Genomic DNA, 17,757 nt, shown 5'->3' with positions numbered 1-17,757 from the left:
AAAAAACACAAAACAAAACAATAAAAGCTGTGACAAGCTTTAAAATTTGAAAATTACAGTGACGGTCTTCATGGCTAAAATGACGGTTGCAGCCCTCTTGAACTCATCATCCTTATTAATGTCATCATTGTCACTGTCCAGCTGGATTATATTGTGTAATACTGCACACACAGCAATGATGTTGCAAACCTTTAAAGTTCAGTTGAGATCAGCGGTGCAGTTACAATGTAGGAGTGGACCAAACCAAACACAAAAAATAGTCGGATCGACCACTCAAAGCGTTTCACACCACATATCACATTCACCCATTCAAACAGCACTTATTCTATACATGTATGTGTAAGTGCTCACACATCGGGGGTGATTTTGGGCTCAGTATCTTTCCCAAGGATACTTTAGCATGCGGACTGGAGGAGGAGGAAGTTGATGGGTGAACGCTATACCTCCTGGGCCATAGCTGCAACACAACACAACACAACACAACACAACACAACACAACACAACACAACACTAGTGAGTATGGGGAGAAGAGAGGGAAAGGACCTGCTGTGATGTGCACCTGGATGCCACATCAGCCAGAAGCTTCCTGAGGTTTCACTTATTCAAACAATAAGCTACACCAGTGATCATCAACTGATCACATCCAGCCCACCCCTCCTTGCTTATTTACATAGTGTTTCTTAATAAGTATTAAGAAACACTGTATTACTGGAAAAAGGAAAAGATGCATGGGTGTTGGTGAATTTTATAAAACGTATTGCTCACTGCCTTGTGAAACCAGACAAGTGAACCATGTGACAACACATTGTCATCGATCAAACAATATAAAAGCAGCTGCAGGGATCCTACAGATCACAGCTTTGGAGACAGAGAGACAGAAACCAGTCAGCCCACCATCCCACCACCAGTGACCAACCAACAGAGATGGCGTGTTTGGAAGACAGACTGAAGGCCTGCGAAGAGAAGATTGCAGACCTGATGGGAAAAGGTAAAATAAAACTTCTCAGTAATGACTTTAATGAAGAATGTATTTAAGAGCAACTTTAGTTTTGATGTTGCCAGTTAATTGACATGACATATAGAGACAACTATTCACACTCCCACACTCCACAACCTACAAGTTTCTCTGTAAGCAGTTGGGTACTGTGATGAAATACACAAGTTAAACAGAATAAAACTGCTTTGAATGTTTTGTTTTACACAGAAAAAACCATGGTGGCATTCAGTGCAGCAGCAGAATACGGTGGTGCCTATGGCCCCTTCGATGGAGACACCACTCTGGTTTACAACGCCCTGATTGCAAACACTGGTGATGCCTACAGTGCATCTACAGGTAAATACATCACGTGCAGCCACACCTACAATCAGCCACCAAATTGCGTACATCACCAGAAACCCATGAATATCCTCTTGTTTCCACAGGTGTCTTTACTGCACCTGTTGAAGGTGTTTATTGTTTTATCTTCTCCTACCATGCTGGAGGACACAAATTTGCACACCTAGCACTGCTCAAGAACGGCGAGGCGGTTATTAGGACGTCTGATCATGCATCCGCCGACACAGCTGATAATGGAGGAAATGCAGCAGTCCTGGAGCTGAAGACAGGGGACCAGGTGAATGTTCTCCTGGCTGCAGGCTCTCATGTTTGGGCATCAAGTCACCACACCACCTTCAGTGGGTTTCTGATCCATCAAATGTGAGAATTGATGACTCCAGGTTGAAACAGGTGGCTATTGCTGTGATATTACTGTGTTCAACTAAAATAAATCATCTCAACGTGAGTCTGATGAGCCTTGACTGTTTTGTTTACTGTCTCATTTGTGACCCAAAGAAGTTATCAACTATTATTACCAACAATAACAACAAAAAGGAGCAAGCAACATCAAAAACAAGCTTCAGTCTAGGAACGTGATAAACTTGGGAGTGACAAAGTTCCCAGCTTGAAAATACAGTTTACAACGTCAACAACAAGCTTACTGGAAGCCAAAAGAATTACATTTCGCCAGCATTTGAAGTACTGTAAAAGCTGTTCTAAAGTGTCTAACCAGTCATGTGACCGGTCTTTGCCCTGTTCTGCTTCCTGACTCATATGTGGAACAAGAGTTAAGAGTCAAGTCTTTCATTCTGCAACGTGACACACACAACCAGTCAGATCAGGGAGACGGACATATGGATGGTCACAGGTTGCTCCTACCACAGCATGAAAATCCCTCTCTGCAGTAGGTTACAGAGCAGTCTAACATTATCGTCTTTACACTGTGATCAGTTAGTGACTTAATCCTCATAAAAAATAAACTTACAACACTTTACAACATCAATATCTTCACAGGTATAACAAAACTAAAATGTATTCATTACAATAGAGAAGATCTGTCGTTTAACTGTTTCCTAAATGTCCTCATTTACTCATTTAGATGTTTTACAAGTGAATATCTACCATTATATAAATGATCCTCTGCTGCCAGAGTCAGGAATGTAACAGTAATAACAGGAAAACTGGCCGTTAAGAGTCAAAGGGTGCCAGAGCCTATCCCAGCTATCACTGGGCGAGAGACGGAGTACACCCTGTACGGATTACCAGTCCATCATAGTGCCAACAGACATAGACAAACAACTATTCACTCCTATGGTCACCAATTAACTTAATGCATTAGATGGTGGGAGGAAGTCGGAGTACCTGGAGAGAACCCATGCAGGCACAGGGAGAACATTGGAAAGTCCACATAGAAAAGCCCCTCTAAGGTTCTAAGACTTGCTTTGGATCATTGTTCTGCCTCTTTTCTTTTTCAGTTTCTTGCCTGACTGCAGATTTCCCTGCTTTTCAGTGCAACACAACCCCAAAGATTCAGGCTTCACAGTTATAACAGCGTCTGACAAACCCCAACCTGTTATTTTGTTATTGATTTATTTCTTATCTTGTGTCATGACCTCAGCATTTCAAAGTCTTTTGATGATGACAAAGTAGACTCTGTTCTGCATCTCTTAATCAAGCAGCAATAATATACTGTAAAAACATAACTGTGTCGCAATTTGATCCAGGATCAAACAACAGAGATTGTGATATGGTTGGAGATATGAATGTTGGTTTTGTCTCTCATGCAGGTGAATTGTTGTTTGATGATAATCTGATGGGATCATCTCGTCCTGGCATTTAAAACAAAAGAACTCTCACTAAAGCAGAAGAAGAGATGTAACCTGTACCACTGACACACAAACAATACTGTTTGGTGTTTTTGCAACTACTTGTTTTCTGCAATTATACTCACTTCAGTGCTTCAGTAGAAACCCAGATTCATCAGACCGGGCTTCGTTTTCCAGCTGTCCAGTTTTGGTCAGGATGTGTCTACTATCCATCCTGTACTGGAAATCACTGACAGCTCACACATGAGCTGGGGGTCAGTCTAAAAATGGCAGGTATCTGAACGTCTGTGGCTTGGCTAAAGATGTGATTCTCTCAAAGTTTGCTCAGGATCTGATTATCACATCCCTGGAATAAATTCTATATTACTATACATTCTATACAGTACACAGTATGTTGTTATTTACACATGTCAAAAGACTCCATGTGCTGGGCGGTATGTCTGAAATCAATATCACAATATTATTAACAATATTTCATGCAATAATTTATGCACAATAACATAAAATAATCCAATTGTTCTGCATTACAGTGATATGTTCCACTGTCATCCATCACAGCAGACATAACACAGATAACACAAAAAACCTAAAACTATGCCAGTTTGAATGAACTTGGAATCATTTATTTGAACGGTAAAACAATAACATTATATCCATTTCATTACAAAACTCATATATATATGAGGGATATGGGCTTTTCATTTATACTTACAACACAAACCACATTTATTTAGTTTGCGCCCACCTCCTGCTCCTCCTCCTCCTCGTGCTTGATGCCAACAAGCAGCTCCTCGCACTGACAGAGCTGCTCTTGTCACTGAAGTTGGAGCTCGTTTTGAGGTAAGAGCTGTTTGTTTGATTTAATTTGCTTCCCCTTGTTCTTTGCACCAGATCAGCAGTAAGGAATCCTACCTCCGCAGCTCCTGTTGTAACCTTCCACACGGGACAAGTCATTAATGGAAGCACCAACATTAACATGTGTGAAACTTTACCTTCCTGCATGGGAAGGTTTGGAGTCCTGCTGCTTTTAATACTTATACACTCATAACAAAAGAGGAATAAAACAGTTTCCTGAAACTGAATACATTTACAATGCAAAAGTGTTTTTTTGCTTGCAACCAAGTGAACTCTTTGGCTGTGATAGAAAAAAATAGTCAAGGTCAGATCTTTCTTGCATCACAGTTCCCAGAAATTTACTCAGGTCACAGGGATCTCTGCCAGCGCAGTAGAAGCTGTCCTGATACCAGGTGTTATACACAGTAGTAGGCTGGGAATTGTTAATGTGTTGCCCTGGGTAAAGCCTGGAGGAAGACGAACATGTGGCTTAAAGGACTTTAATTTTTGTGATAACTTGTCTTAGCAAGAAAAGAACAGGTCTTACAAGGCTTACGAGGCTCATTATTGTTCATGTGTCACCACTAAGCCATCACAGTGTGAGAGTGGACCATAGTGCACAACACCATTTAACCTCCACACATTTCTCCAAATCCCAAACTGCAAAAAACGGTAAAGCACTGAAGGCTGGAGTCAAATGTCCTGTTTACTTACTTGTTGATCAGATAGTTTGATCAGACACAGGGTTCACTGGAGAAGAAGCACACCAGACAGTGAAGGAAGAGCAGTCATTGACAATTGCTGGTGGGCGCAGGGAATGGGCAAAGAGTGGCTTCAGCAATGAAACAGGAAATGGGACACAGGGAGGAGTTGCTTCCAGATCTCGGTCTGTCCCATTTTGAGTGAACTCAACTGTTCAACTGAAAATCCTGGGACATCAGCAGTTTTAGAAATATTCAGACCAGCCATATTAACGATAACTGAAGCTCCTGACCTGCATCTGCAGGAATTTATGCACTGCACTGCTGCCACACGATAACTGCATGAATATGTGGACAGGTGTATCTATGTTTCATTGGACTGTTTGTGAATTTCATATGATACTGAATTCTCCCACCACAGCAGATTATCTGGATAGTTAAGAAGGGCATTTGGCAACAATCAAACAACATAAAAGCAGCTTTAACAATTCTACATATCACAGTTTTGGAGCCGGCACAATGACAAGCACAATACTAGATCAACTAAGACAGATGGAAGTAAAACTGGCAACTTTGGAAACCAAGCTGAAGGCCAGTGAGGAAAAGATTGAGGACCAGAAGACAAAAGGTAAAGCAACTTTAATTCTGGTCAAATTCATTGATTTTTCTGACCAAATGTCCAACACCAAAGATATTCAATTTACAATGACATAAGGCAAAGACAAGCAGCGTGTCCAGCATCTGTGAAGCTGCCTGTGTGTCATGTAAACTAGTGTTTAAATTCAGTAAGAAATTCAAACTGCAAGTTGCTTCATAAGTAATCTGAGAACAGAAATGCTTTGAATATTTTGTTTTATATAGAGAAACCCAAGGTGGCATTCAGTGTAGCAGCAGATGAGGGTGGAAACTATGGACCTTTTGATGCTGACAAGACTATGAGGTACAACAAAAAGATCACAAACATCGGCGATGCCTACAATATATCTACAGGTAAATAGATAATTCAGCCACACTCGTGATAACAGCTCAGTTCTTTCTGAACCACCATGTTCTGTGTTGTTATAAAAACTGGAGTATTTTAATTTGATGTACTTGTTTCCACAGGTGTGTTTGAGGCACCTGTTGATGGTGTTTATTATTTCATCTTCTTCTTCCGTGCTGAAGGAAAACACCCATCAGGGCTGATACTGTGTAAGAACGACAACCCCGTTATAATGTCAGATGACGGCCAGGCCAGCTATGACCCAGCTGATACTGGAGGAAATGCAACAGTCCTAGAGCTAAAGAAAGGGGACGAGGTGCACATGCGTCTGCCTAAAGGCAACCATGTTTGGGCGTCAGAGCGCCACACCACCTTCAGTGGTTTTCTGGTCAGTCAGAATTGATGACTCTAGAAAAATTATTCTAAAAGCCTGAGATCAATGATGCATCTACATTGAAATTAAAATTCAGTTTGAAACAACTGGCTGTTGACGTCATATTACTGTGGTGAACTAAAATAAATCATCACAACATTCATTAAATGAGTCTTGACTGTTTCATTTACTGTTTCGTGTCATGAATTTGACAAGAAATATGAAAATCTACTGGTTCACAGAGGACCAACCCTTTGGTTTTGGACACTCCACGAGCTTTCAGTTAAACTTTACAGTGCAGTACAAAGAAATGTGAGATGTTACAGAAGAACAAATCAGGAGATAATCAGACCTGATAATCAATAAATTGTTAATGAGTAGTTCCTGAGTGACTCTTAACTTTTAAGGCCTTAAAAATGAAGTTACACTTTTCACCTTTCCCAAAATGGTCCCTTTCATAAAAGTGTAATAAAAATTCTATATATAAATATTGTTTTTCACTTTCACCACATCAACTTCAGACCTGATCATAGATACAAAGTTATTTTTTTTAATTATTTTTAGTCATAGCATTATGTCAGGATTACAATATATTAAAAATATGTGGTTATAATGGAAGTCAATGGGACCAAATCTGTCCCAAGGATAAAGAGTGTAGGCATATATGCAAATCCTATTCTATACAACTTGCAATAGAGGGGATCATGGAATTTTAAAAATAATAATAAAAAACAAATCCTGGCCAAGTTTCATACAATTAGCCTTAAAACTGACCGATATGTTGAGAACCAAAAAAAATCAAATAAGCTGAATGTACACGTTTGGTAGCCCAAGGTGCCTCATTCATTCCTCATTACTTAATTATTAGTCACTCTCGCTGCACCTCCAAGTAAAGTGACACATCATCCTGAGTAGTTACAGAGTAGTTCCTCATTCATGATTATCCGACCATTACCTTCCCTTTCTGTGCTCCCTAAAGCAAAGTATCTGTAAAGTAAGTACCTGGGAAGTCATAATTAGTTCTTAATGACAAACCAGACACAGCAGGATGCTCTAAAACTATTTACGCTTTTATCCAAATGGACTTACATGTGTATTTAATCATCATACCTAGACCAATTACAAATTAATATATTCTATAGATCTGATTGATCTGTGTGGAAAGACGACAGTCCAAACACAAACTGCTAAAAATAAATTGGGAAGAATGAAAACAGAAAGAAAAATCAATAGCAATACTTGCCTGTGATTTCTGTGGACAATTAGACTTATAAATGTTTATGTTTCTACATGAGTGATATAGAGGAATAGATAGAGGAATATTATACACTGAGACAAAACCCAATAAAAGCTGTCACAAGCTTTAAAGTTTAAAGAAATTTACACAATGACATCTTCATGGCTAAAATAATGGCTGGTAAAGTCCTGAGAAAATGCAGCCCTCTTGAACTCTGCAGTGGTCATCATCCTTATTAATGTCATCATTGTCACTGTCCAGCTGGATTATATTGTGTAATACTGCACACACAGCAATGATGTTGCAAACCTTTAAAGTTCAGTTGAGGTCAGCGGTGCAGTTACAGTGTAGGAGTGGATCAAACCACAAACAAAAAATATTTCTTCAGCAGGAATACTGTACTCATAATGAATGAAAATGAATGTTATACTGGAGCCCACTCAGTCACTGAGGTTTGCAAGGTCTTTGGCATGAGAAGGAAGGAACAAATGAAGCCGTACACCTTCAATTCATACATCACTGAAGAGGAAAGAGTGCAGAGCAGAAGAAAAGGTCGACTCAGTTCCTCAATGGCTGGTGGGTAAAGGACTCCAGTCCTTGATGTGCACCTGGATGCCACATCCACCAGAAACCTCTCGAGATTTTGCACAGAATAATAAATCAGAATGTGCTTTGTCAAAACAAGAAACACTTATTCAAACAATAAACTACACCAGTGATCATCAACTGGTCACATCCAGAACACCAAAGCTTCCCATCACATTTGTTTTCTTCTGTCAGTGTTTTGTTGAATAATCTACAGATCCAAACATCAACACTGACTACCACATATTTTTTTTACAATTTCAAATGGGTAAAATTCATTTTCTGGTAGAGCCCATCCTTCCCTATATATGTAGTGTTTCTTAACAAGTATGACAAAACCCTGTATTACTGGAACAAGAAACATGCATGTGTCTACAAATTTGTTAAAATGTATTGCTCACTGCCTTGTGAAACCAGACAAGTAAACCACGTGACAACACATTGTCGTCAATCAAACAATATAAAAGCAGCTGCAGGGATCCTACAGATCACAGCTTTGGAGACAGAGAGACAGAAACCAGTCAGCCCACCATCCCACCACCAGTGACCAACCAACAGAGATGGCGTGTTTGGAAGGCAGACTGAAGGACTGTGAAGAGAAGATTGCAGACCTGATAGAAAAAGGTAAAATAAAACAACTAGTTAACTAACGTGTGGGAAAAAGATGTAGAAACTGGATTTGAAGAAGCATACAATGATTAAATACACAAGTTAAACAGAATAAAACTGCTTTGAATGTTTTGTTTTACACAGAGAAAACCATGGTGGCATTCAGCGCTTTGGCTGAATATGGTGGAGCCCATGGCCCCTTTGATGGAGACACCACTCTGGTTTACAACACCCTGATTGCCAACGTTGGTGACGCCTACAACACATCTACGGGTAAATACATCATATGCAGCCACACCTGTGATCACTCATGTTGATTGTTTGGTTTGAGTGTTGTTGAGACATTTTCCATACAGGATGTGTATTATAAATCACATCAGTTCTTTCTGGACCATTATGTTCTGTGTCGTTATAAAAACTGGAGTATTTTAATTTGAAATACTCATTCTGAAAATGGGTACATCCCCAGAGATAAATCTGATCAATATCCTCTTGTTTCCACAGGTGTGTTTGCTGCACCTGTTGCAGGTGTTTATTGTTTTATCCTCTCCTACCACGCTGGAGGACACCAGATAGCAAAGCTGACGCTGACCAAGAACGGTGAGCCGATTGTTGCGACATCTGATCACAAATCTGATGCTGACACAGCTGATAATGGAGGAAATGCAGCAGTCCTGGAGCTGAAGAGAGGGGACCAGGTGTATGTTCGCCTGGCTGCAGGTGCTCATGTTTGGGCAGGAAACCAACACACCTCCTTCAGTGGCTTTCTGATCAATCAAATGTGAAAACTGATGACTCCAGAAAAATGATTCTAAAAAAGGGATTCATCTACAGTGAAATTAAATTCAAAGTGGTGACTGTTGCTGTTTTATTACTGTGTTCAACCAAAATAAATCATCACACCTTGAGTCAAATGAGTCTCATTTGTGTCCCATTAAATCAGTCTTTCACACAGCACCGTCCAACTTCTATCTGTGGACATGTTGTTGCACAAAATACCACGTAATGTTTTCTCAAGTTATCAACTGGTTTTGCTGACAACAACAACAACAACAACAACAACAACAAGCTTCCAACTTGTACTGGAACAGTGTCAACTCAGGAATGACGTCATTCCAAGGATCGCATTTACCCAGCATTTGAAGTATTGTAATCACCATTTTAAAATAATTAACTTAATGAGAAACTTAATATTATAATCTTTTCATTGGGATTATATAGTGATATGATCTTCAGAAAATAAACATACAAATAAAAGAGATGAAAATGTTCATAAACATTCTGTAATGTCAATATCTGCAGAGTTAATCCAGAATTAGAATGGATGCATTACAATGGAAAACGTGTCATTTAAGCTCATGCTCTAAATATATGTGACTATCTACCGTTATATAAATGATCCTCTGCTGCCAACCTCAGGAGTGTTACAGTAAAAACAGGCAAACTGGCCAATCCCAGTCAACAAGCAGGAATGAACAACCTTTACCTGTCAAATGGCCAATAGAACTACACTCTGCTTCACATATGTGAACATACAACCCAACCGGTTGGGTTGGTTGGGTGGGGTTGGGGGGTAAGGGACAGGAGAACATAGCATAGTGCAGAAGTGTAGTTTATCAGGTAGATAAAATCACTTGGTTTCACAACGGATAAATCTTAGATTACAATGCCTCATCTCACTGTTTTGAAACAAACACATTGTTGGCCACACACCTGTCTGAGCTGTGTGCACTGCAGTAACTGAATAAAGAGGATTCTCTGTGAGCAGCTGCCTTGCTACCGTCCACCGTTACTCTGCATGTGAGGCTTTTCAGGGGACACCTGTAATTGTAGCTAGAGAAAATATCTTGAGTTACTGTCTCCTGTTTTAAAGTATGCGAGTCTCTGCATGCACATCACTGTGGCCACCACACTTAGCACCACACTTCCAGCTATAGTTTCCTGTGGAGGGGTCTGTAAACTGCAAAGCTAAAATTTATCTGATTAAAGTATCAACAAAGAAACCAAACTCTCACCAGCAAAGATTCAGGTACAAGCTGAGTGCTTTTTGCCCACAGATTAAGGACTCTAAGGAAATGTGTTGAAAGGTTATCTTACTATTAGAATCTCACTGTATTTTTACTCCACCACGACTCGACTTGATTTGTTTAACGCAGATTGCTGGAGGCTGAGTTTCAACTGGATTGAATGCATTTTATTTGTCACAGACTAAGGACTCCCTCTTGTTAAAGATGTTGCTCAGTGCCCAGTGACCTTTCCGCAAATCTGTCAACAAGTGGATGCAGTTCCAGTATTTCATGAGAAATTTGCTCAGCATGTGCAGTGTCAAGCATCTCAGAATCACTCCAAGGAACTGGAAGGCTTTTTGAAGACCAACCTTGTGCTGGACTCTTGGGTTCTTACTTCTAATATTCCCCTCACTGATACAACTAACACTTTTAGTTTTTGTTCAGTTTTGGTTAGATGCTGGGAATTTGTTTCATTTGGTTTTTTTTTTTTCTGTTCTTGAGTTTTTTTTAATGTTGTTTTGTGATCATATCTGTGATTTGGCTGCTGCTATCTCCCATTGGTATTAAAGGAGGTTGAGGTTCACAATTGTTTCTAAATCAATTTGAAAACAATACCCACATGTTCATCCGTAGAAGTATCGCTGTTGTTAACCTTGGCTGTGACAAACAAGATGATCTGGTTTTTGTCAGGGAGACAAACATGTTGCTCAATACCTGGTGAACCCTCTGCAAACATATAATCACATAAAAAATAAAGTTGGAACACTCCACATTTTCCTGAGAAATTAGTTTAGGGTGTGTGTTAACGGTGAGCCAATTGTTGCGACATCTGATCACAAATCTCATGCTACAGCACACAGCTGATAATGGAGGAAATACAGCAGTCCTGGAGCTGAAGAGAGGGGACCAGGTGTATGTTCGCATGGCTGCAGGTGCTCATGTTTGGGCAGGATACCAACACACCTCCTTCAGTGGCTTTCTGGTCAATCAAATGTGAAAATTAATGACTCCAGAAAAATAAATAAAATAGAAACCTGAGATGCATCTACACTGAACTTAAAATCAAATTGGTGACTGTTGCTGTTATATTACTGTGTTCAACCAAAATAAATCATCACAGCTTGAGTCAAATGAGTCTTGACTGTTTTGTTCACTGTCTTATTTGTGTCCCATTAATTAATTATCAGTCATTCACACAGCACCGTCCAACTTCTATCTGTGGACATGTTGTTGCACTGTTTGTATGCACAAAATACCATGTAATGTTTTCTCAAGTTATCAATTGGTTTTGCTAACAACAACAACAACAACAACAAGCTTCCAACTTCTGTACTGGAATTAAGTCATTCCCAGCTCAACCACAAGCTTATGAATAGTTCATAATAATCTGTAAAACACAGTAATAACCACTGTCTTCATAAGTCGTTCCTGATTAACTCTAAATCAGCCACTGAGCAGCACAAACTAGTAACAACTCATTCATTCCTCAGTCATTAGCTCTCAGCACCTCTGATTAAAGTGACACATCATACTGAGTAGTTACTTACTGTTTCATGATTTTCTCATTGTTACTGTTTTGTAAAACAGATGTTTACAGTTGTGCAGGGCCACTGAGTTGTCACAATGAGAACATGGAGTCTTCTCTTCCACTGTCAGTTCAACTACATCACTTATTAACACATGGGCCCTATACATGAGAGAAAGAGAGTAATATTTTATCCCACCAAGTCATGAACGCACAGTTGACCATCATGATATGACCATCATCATCATCACCACCACCACCACCATCATCATCTTCATCATCATCATATACAGTAATCATTTATAAGTGAAATGAATGTTCTACCTGTCCTAATTAAGCTGTGCATCAACATTTGACCTGAGAAAAGGCGTCATCAACCATCTCTTCTGGGGATATCCTGAATGAAGAAGCAGGTAGCAAAGGATTATTTTCATTTTTTTAACAGTTGTAGTCTGTGCTCAGTTGAGACCACACGTGTGTCTGGACCATTTGGTCATTTAATTTAAGGATTATATAATTTACATCCAAAATCACAATTAATGTGATAACATTTTGGATTGTCACTAACTTGTCACTACCCACGCACACACATACACACATGCACACACAAACACAGCATACTGTATATCACATGGATCGCACAAATTGTTGTTCCTTGGAAGTGAGAGTTTGTGACTTTTACAAACAAAACAAGTGAACAAGTTGCAACTACACATTTTCCTGAGAAACATCTTATCAACCAGGATCACATTTTTCCGCCACTACCGATTCTCTGTCATTGGTCAAAAGCGCCATGTGACAACATCATCTCATCGATCAAACAATATAAAAGCAGCTGCAGGGATCCTACAGGTCACAGCTTTGGAGACGGAGCAGAGACAGAAACCAATCTGCCCACCATCCCACCACCAGTGACCAACCAACAGAGATGGCACAACTGGAAGCCAGAGTGAAGGACTGTGAACAGAAGATTGCAGAACTGATGAGAAAAGGTAGAATGAAATTTTCTCCTTAATGACTTGAAGAATGTAGAATGTGTTTAAAAGCAACTTTAACTTTGGTGTCGCCAGTTAATTAATGTGTGGGAAAAAGATGTAGAAACTGGATTTGAAGAGGAAGCACACAATGATTAAATACACAAGTTAAACAGAATAAAACTGCTTTGAATGTTTTGTTTTACACAGAGAAAACCATGGTGGCATTCAGCACTTTGGCTGAATATGGTGGAGCCCGTGGCCCCTTTGATGGAGACACCACTCTGGTTTACAACACCCTGATTGCCAACGTTGGTGACGCCTACAGTGCATCTACGGGTAAATACATCATATGCAGCCACACCTGTGATCACTCATGTTGATTGTTTGGTTTGAGTGTTGTTGAGACATTTTCCATACAGGATGTGTATTATAAATCACATCAGTTCTTTCTGGACCATTATGTTTTGTGTCGTTATAAAAACTGGAGTATTTTAATTTGAAATACTCACTCTGAAAATGGGTACAGCCCCAGAGATAAATCTGATCAATATCTTCTTGTTTCCACAGGTGTCTTTACTGCACCTGTTGCAGGTGTTTATTGTTTTATCCTCTCCTACCACGCTGGAGGAGACCACAATGCAAAGCTGATGCTGATCAAGAACAGTGAGCTGATTGTTGCGACATCTGATCACAAATCTAATGAGCCATCTGATAATGGAGGAAATGCAGCAGTCCTGGAGCTGAAGAAAGGGGACCAGGTGTATGTTCGCATGGCTGCAGGCACTCGTGTTTGGGCGGACGGCCGGCACACCTCCTTCAGTGGCTTTCTGGTCAATCAAAAGTGAGAATTTATTTATTTTTTTTTTTGAAGAAAAATGATTCTAAAAACCTGAGATCAATGATGCGTCTACAGTGAAATTAAAATTCAGATGATACAGATACAGGTGACTGTTGCTGTTATATTACTGTGTTCAACCAAAATAAATCATCACAACATGAATCAAATTAGTCTTGACTGTTTTGTTTACTGTCTCATTTATGTCCCATTAGATCAGTCGTTCACACAGCAACGTCCAACTTCTATCTGTGGACATGTTGTTGCACAAAATACCACGTAATGTTTTCTCAAGTTATCAACTGGTTTTGCTAACAACAACAACAACAAGCTTCCAACTTCTGTACTAGAACAGCGTCAACTCAGGAATGATGTCATTCCAAGCTCAACCACAAGCTATTCGAAAGCCAATCAGCCAATTACTTTAGGGTGTGTGTTAATTAAATATCTCATAATCGTTTCAAGGAAATGTGTTGAAAGGTTATCTTACTATTAGAATCTCACTGTATTTTTACTCCACCACGACTCGACTTGATTTGTTTAACGCAGATTGCTGGAGGCTGAGTTTCAACTGGATTGAATGCATTTTATTTGTCACAGACTAAGGACTCCCTCTTGTTAAAGATGTTGCTCAGTGCCCAGTGACCTTTCCGCAAATCTGTCAACAAGTGGATGCAGTTCCAGTATTTCATGAGAAATTTGCTCAGCATGTGCAGTGTCAAGCATCTCAGAATCACTCCAAGGAACTGGAAGGCTTTTTGAAGACCAACCTTGTGCTGGACTCTTGGGTTCTTACTTCTAATATTCCCCTCACTGATACAACTAACACTTTTAGTTTTTGTTCAGTTTTGGTTAGATGCTGGGAATTTGTTTCATTTGGTTTTTTTTTTTCTGTTCTTGAGTTTTTTTTAATGTTGTTTTGTGATCATATCTGTGATTTGGCTGCTGCTATCTCCCATTGGTATTAAAGGAGGTTGAGGTTCACAATTGTTTCTAAATCAATTTGAAAACAATACCCACATGTTCATCCGTAGAAGTATCGCTGTTGTTAACCTTGGCTGTGACAAACAAGATGATCTGGTTTTTGTCAGGGAGACAAACATGTTGCTCAATACCTGGTGAACCCTCTGCAAACATATAATCACATAAAAAATAAAGTTGGAACACTCCACATTTTCCTGAGAAATTAGTTTAGGGTGTGTGTTAACGGTGAGCCAATTGTTGCGACATCTGATCACAAATCTCATGCTACAGCACACAGCTGATAATGGAGGAAATACAGCAGTCCTGGAGCTGAAGAGAGGGGACCAGGTGTATGTTCGCATGGCTGCAGGTGCTCATGTTTGGGCAGGATACCAACACACCTCCTTCAGTGGCTTTCTGGTCAATCAAATGTGAAAATTAATGACTCCAGAAAAATAAATAAAATAGAAACCTGAGATGCATCTACACTGAACTTAAAATCAAATTGGTGACTGTTGCTGTTATATTACTGTGTTCAACCAAAATAAATCATCACAGCTTGAGTCAAATGAGTCTTGACTGTTTTGTTCACTGTCTTATTTGTGTCCCATTAATTAATTATCAGTCATTCACACAGCACCGTCCAACTTCTATCTGTGGACATGTTGTTGCACTGTTTGTATGCACAAAATACCATGTAATGTTTTCTCAAGTTATCAATTGGTTTTGCTAACAACAACAACAACAACAACAAGCTTCCAACTTCTGTACTGGAATTAAGTCATTCCCAGCTCAACCACAAGCTTATGAATAGTTCATAATAATCTGTAAAACACAGTAATAACCACTGTCTTCATAAGTCGTTCCTGATTAACTCTAAATCAGCCACTGAGCAGCACAAACTAGTAACAACTCATTCATTCCTCAGTCATTAGCTCTCAGCACCTCTGATTAAAGTGACACATCATACTGAGTAGTTACTTACTGTTTCATGATTTTCTCATTGTTACTGTTTTGTAAAACAGATGTTTACAGTTGTGCAGGGCCACTGAGTTGTCACAATGAGAACATGGAGTCTTCTCTTCCACTGTCAGTTCAACTACATCACTTATTAACACATGGGCCCTATACATGAGAGAAAGAGAGTAATATTTTATCCCACCAAGTCATGAACGCACAGTTGACCATCATGATATGACCATCATCATCATCACCACCACCACCACCATCATCATCTTCATCATCATCATATACAGTAATCATTTATAAGTGAAATGAATGTTCTACCTGTCCTAATTAAGCTGTGCATCAACATTTGACCTGAGAAAAGGCGTCATCAACCATCTCTTCTGGGGATATCCTGAATGAAGAAGCAGGTAGCAAAGGATTATTTTCATTTTTTTAACAGTTGTAGTCTGTGCTCAGTTGAGACCACACGTGTGTCTGGACCATTTGGTCATTTAATTTAAGGATTATATAATTTACATCCAAAATCACAATTAATGTGATAACATTTTGGATTGTCACTAACTTGTCACTACCCACGCACACACATACACACATGCACACACAAACACAGCATACTGTATATCACATGGATCGCACAAATTGTTGTTCCTTGGAAGTGAGAGTTTGTGACTTTTACAAACAAAACAAGTGAACAAGTTGCAACTACACATTTTCCTGAGAAACATCTTATCAACCAGGATCACATTTTTCCGCCACTACCGATTCTCTGTCATTGGTCAAAAGCGCCATGTGACAACATCATCTCATCGATCAAACAATATAAAAGCAGCTGCAGGGATCCTACAGGTCACAGCTTTGGAGACGGAGCAGAGACAGAAACCAATCTGCCCACCATCCCACCACCAGTGACCAACCAACAGAGATGGCACAACTGGAAGCCAGAGTGAAGGACTGTGAACAGAAGATTGCAGAACTGATGAGAAAAGGTAGAATGAAATTTTCTCCTTAATGACTTGAAGAATGTAGAATGTGTTTAAAAGCAACTTTAACTTTGGTGTCGCCAGTTAATTAATGTGTGGGAAAAAGATGTAGAAACTGGATTTGAAGAGGAAGCACACAATGATTAAATACACAAGTTAAACAGAATAAAACTGCTTTGAATGTTTTGTTTTACACAGAGAAAACCATGGTGGCATTCAGCACTTTGGCTGAATATGGTGGAGCCCGTGGCCCCTTTGATGGAGACACCACTCTGGTTTACAACACCCTGATTGCCAACGTTGGTGACGCCTACAGTGCATCTACGGGTAAATACATCATATGCAGCCACACCTGTGATCACTCATGTTGATTGTTTGGTTTGAGTGTTGTTGAGACATTTTCCATACAGGATGTGTATTATAAATCACATCAGTTCTTTCTGGACCATTATGTTTTGTGTCGTTATAAAAACTGGAGTATTTTAATTTGAAATACTCACTCTGAAAATGGGTACAGCCCCAGAGATAAATCTGATCAATATCTTCTTGTTTCCACAGGTGTCTTTACTGCACCTGTTGCAGGTGTTTATTGTTTTATCCTCTCCTACCACGCTGGAGGAGACCACAATGCAAAGCTGATGCTGATCAAGAACAGTGAGCTGATTGTTGCGACATCTGATCACAAATCTAATGAGCCATCTGATAATGGAGGAAATGCAGCAGTCCTGGAGCTGAAGAAAGGGGACCAGGTGTATGTTCGCATGGCTGCAGGCACTCGTGTTTGGGCGGACGGCCGGCACACCTCCTTCAGTGGCTTTCTGGTCAATCAAAAGTGAGAATTTATTTTTTTTTTTTTGAAGAAAAATGATTCTAAAAACCTGAGATCAATGATGCGTCTACAGTGAAATTAAAATTCAGATGATACAGATACAGGTGACTGTTGCTGTTATATTACTGTGTTCAACCAAAATAAATCATCACAACATGAATCAAATTAGTCTTGACTGTTTTGTTTACTGTCTCATTTATGTCCCATT

At 39.6% G+C, this 17,757-nt stretch overlaps 2 protein-coding genes across 4 annotated transcripts; both read left to right on the top strand.

Annotated features, from left to right (window-relative positions):
- Positions 1–744: 744 nt before the first annotated feature.
- Positions 745–17,571, top strand: LOC108890740 (complement C1q-like protein 4). 3 transcript variants are annotated; one of them, XM_051075473.1, is made up of 3 exons: positions 745–988; positions 13,181–13,309; positions 17,279–17,571. In XM_051075473.1, the coding sequence occupies exons 1-3, from the start codon at positions 925–927 to the stop codon at positions 17,554–17,556; spliced, it is 471 nt and encodes a 156-aa protein (XP_050931430.1). In that variant the 5' UTR covers positions 745–924; the 3' UTR covers positions 17,557–17,571. The 3 variants fall into 3 exon arrangements, with proteins under 3 accessions (XP_050931430.1, XP_050931429.1, XP_018543248.1); XM_051075472.1 differs by lacking the exon at positions 17,279–17,571 and adding an exon at positions 13,541–13,833; XM_018687732.2 differs by lacking the exons at positions 13,181–13,309; positions 17,279–17,571 and adding exons at positions 8,607–8,735; positions 8,967–9,370 and having other exon boundaries at positions 827–988.
- Positions 3,882–6,199, top strand: LOC108890738 (complement C1q-like protein 2). The gene is made up of 4 exons (XM_018687730.2): positions 3,882–3,981; positions 5,098–5,304; positions 5,538–5,666; positions 5,781–6,199. The coding sequence occupies exons 2-4, from the start codon at positions 5,196–5,198 to the stop codon at positions 6,059–6,061; spliced, it is 519 nt and encodes a 172-aa protein (XP_018543246.1). The 5' UTR covers positions 3,882–3,981; positions 5,098–5,195; the 3' UTR covers positions 6,062–6,199.
- Positions 17,572–17,757: the final 186 nt, after the last annotated feature.

The sequence above is a fragment of the Lates calcarifer genome, linkage group LG14 (assembly GCF_001640805.2).
Source record: "Lates calcarifer isolate ASB-BC8 linkage group LG14, TLL_Latcal_v3, whole genome shotgun sequence".
Taxonomy (NCBI): domain Eukaryota; kingdom Metazoa; phylum Chordata; class Actinopteri; family Centropomidae; genus Lates; species Lates calcarifer.
Note: the sequence above shows the minus strand (reverse complement) of the source record. Positions and strands in the feature narration are given on the sequence as shown.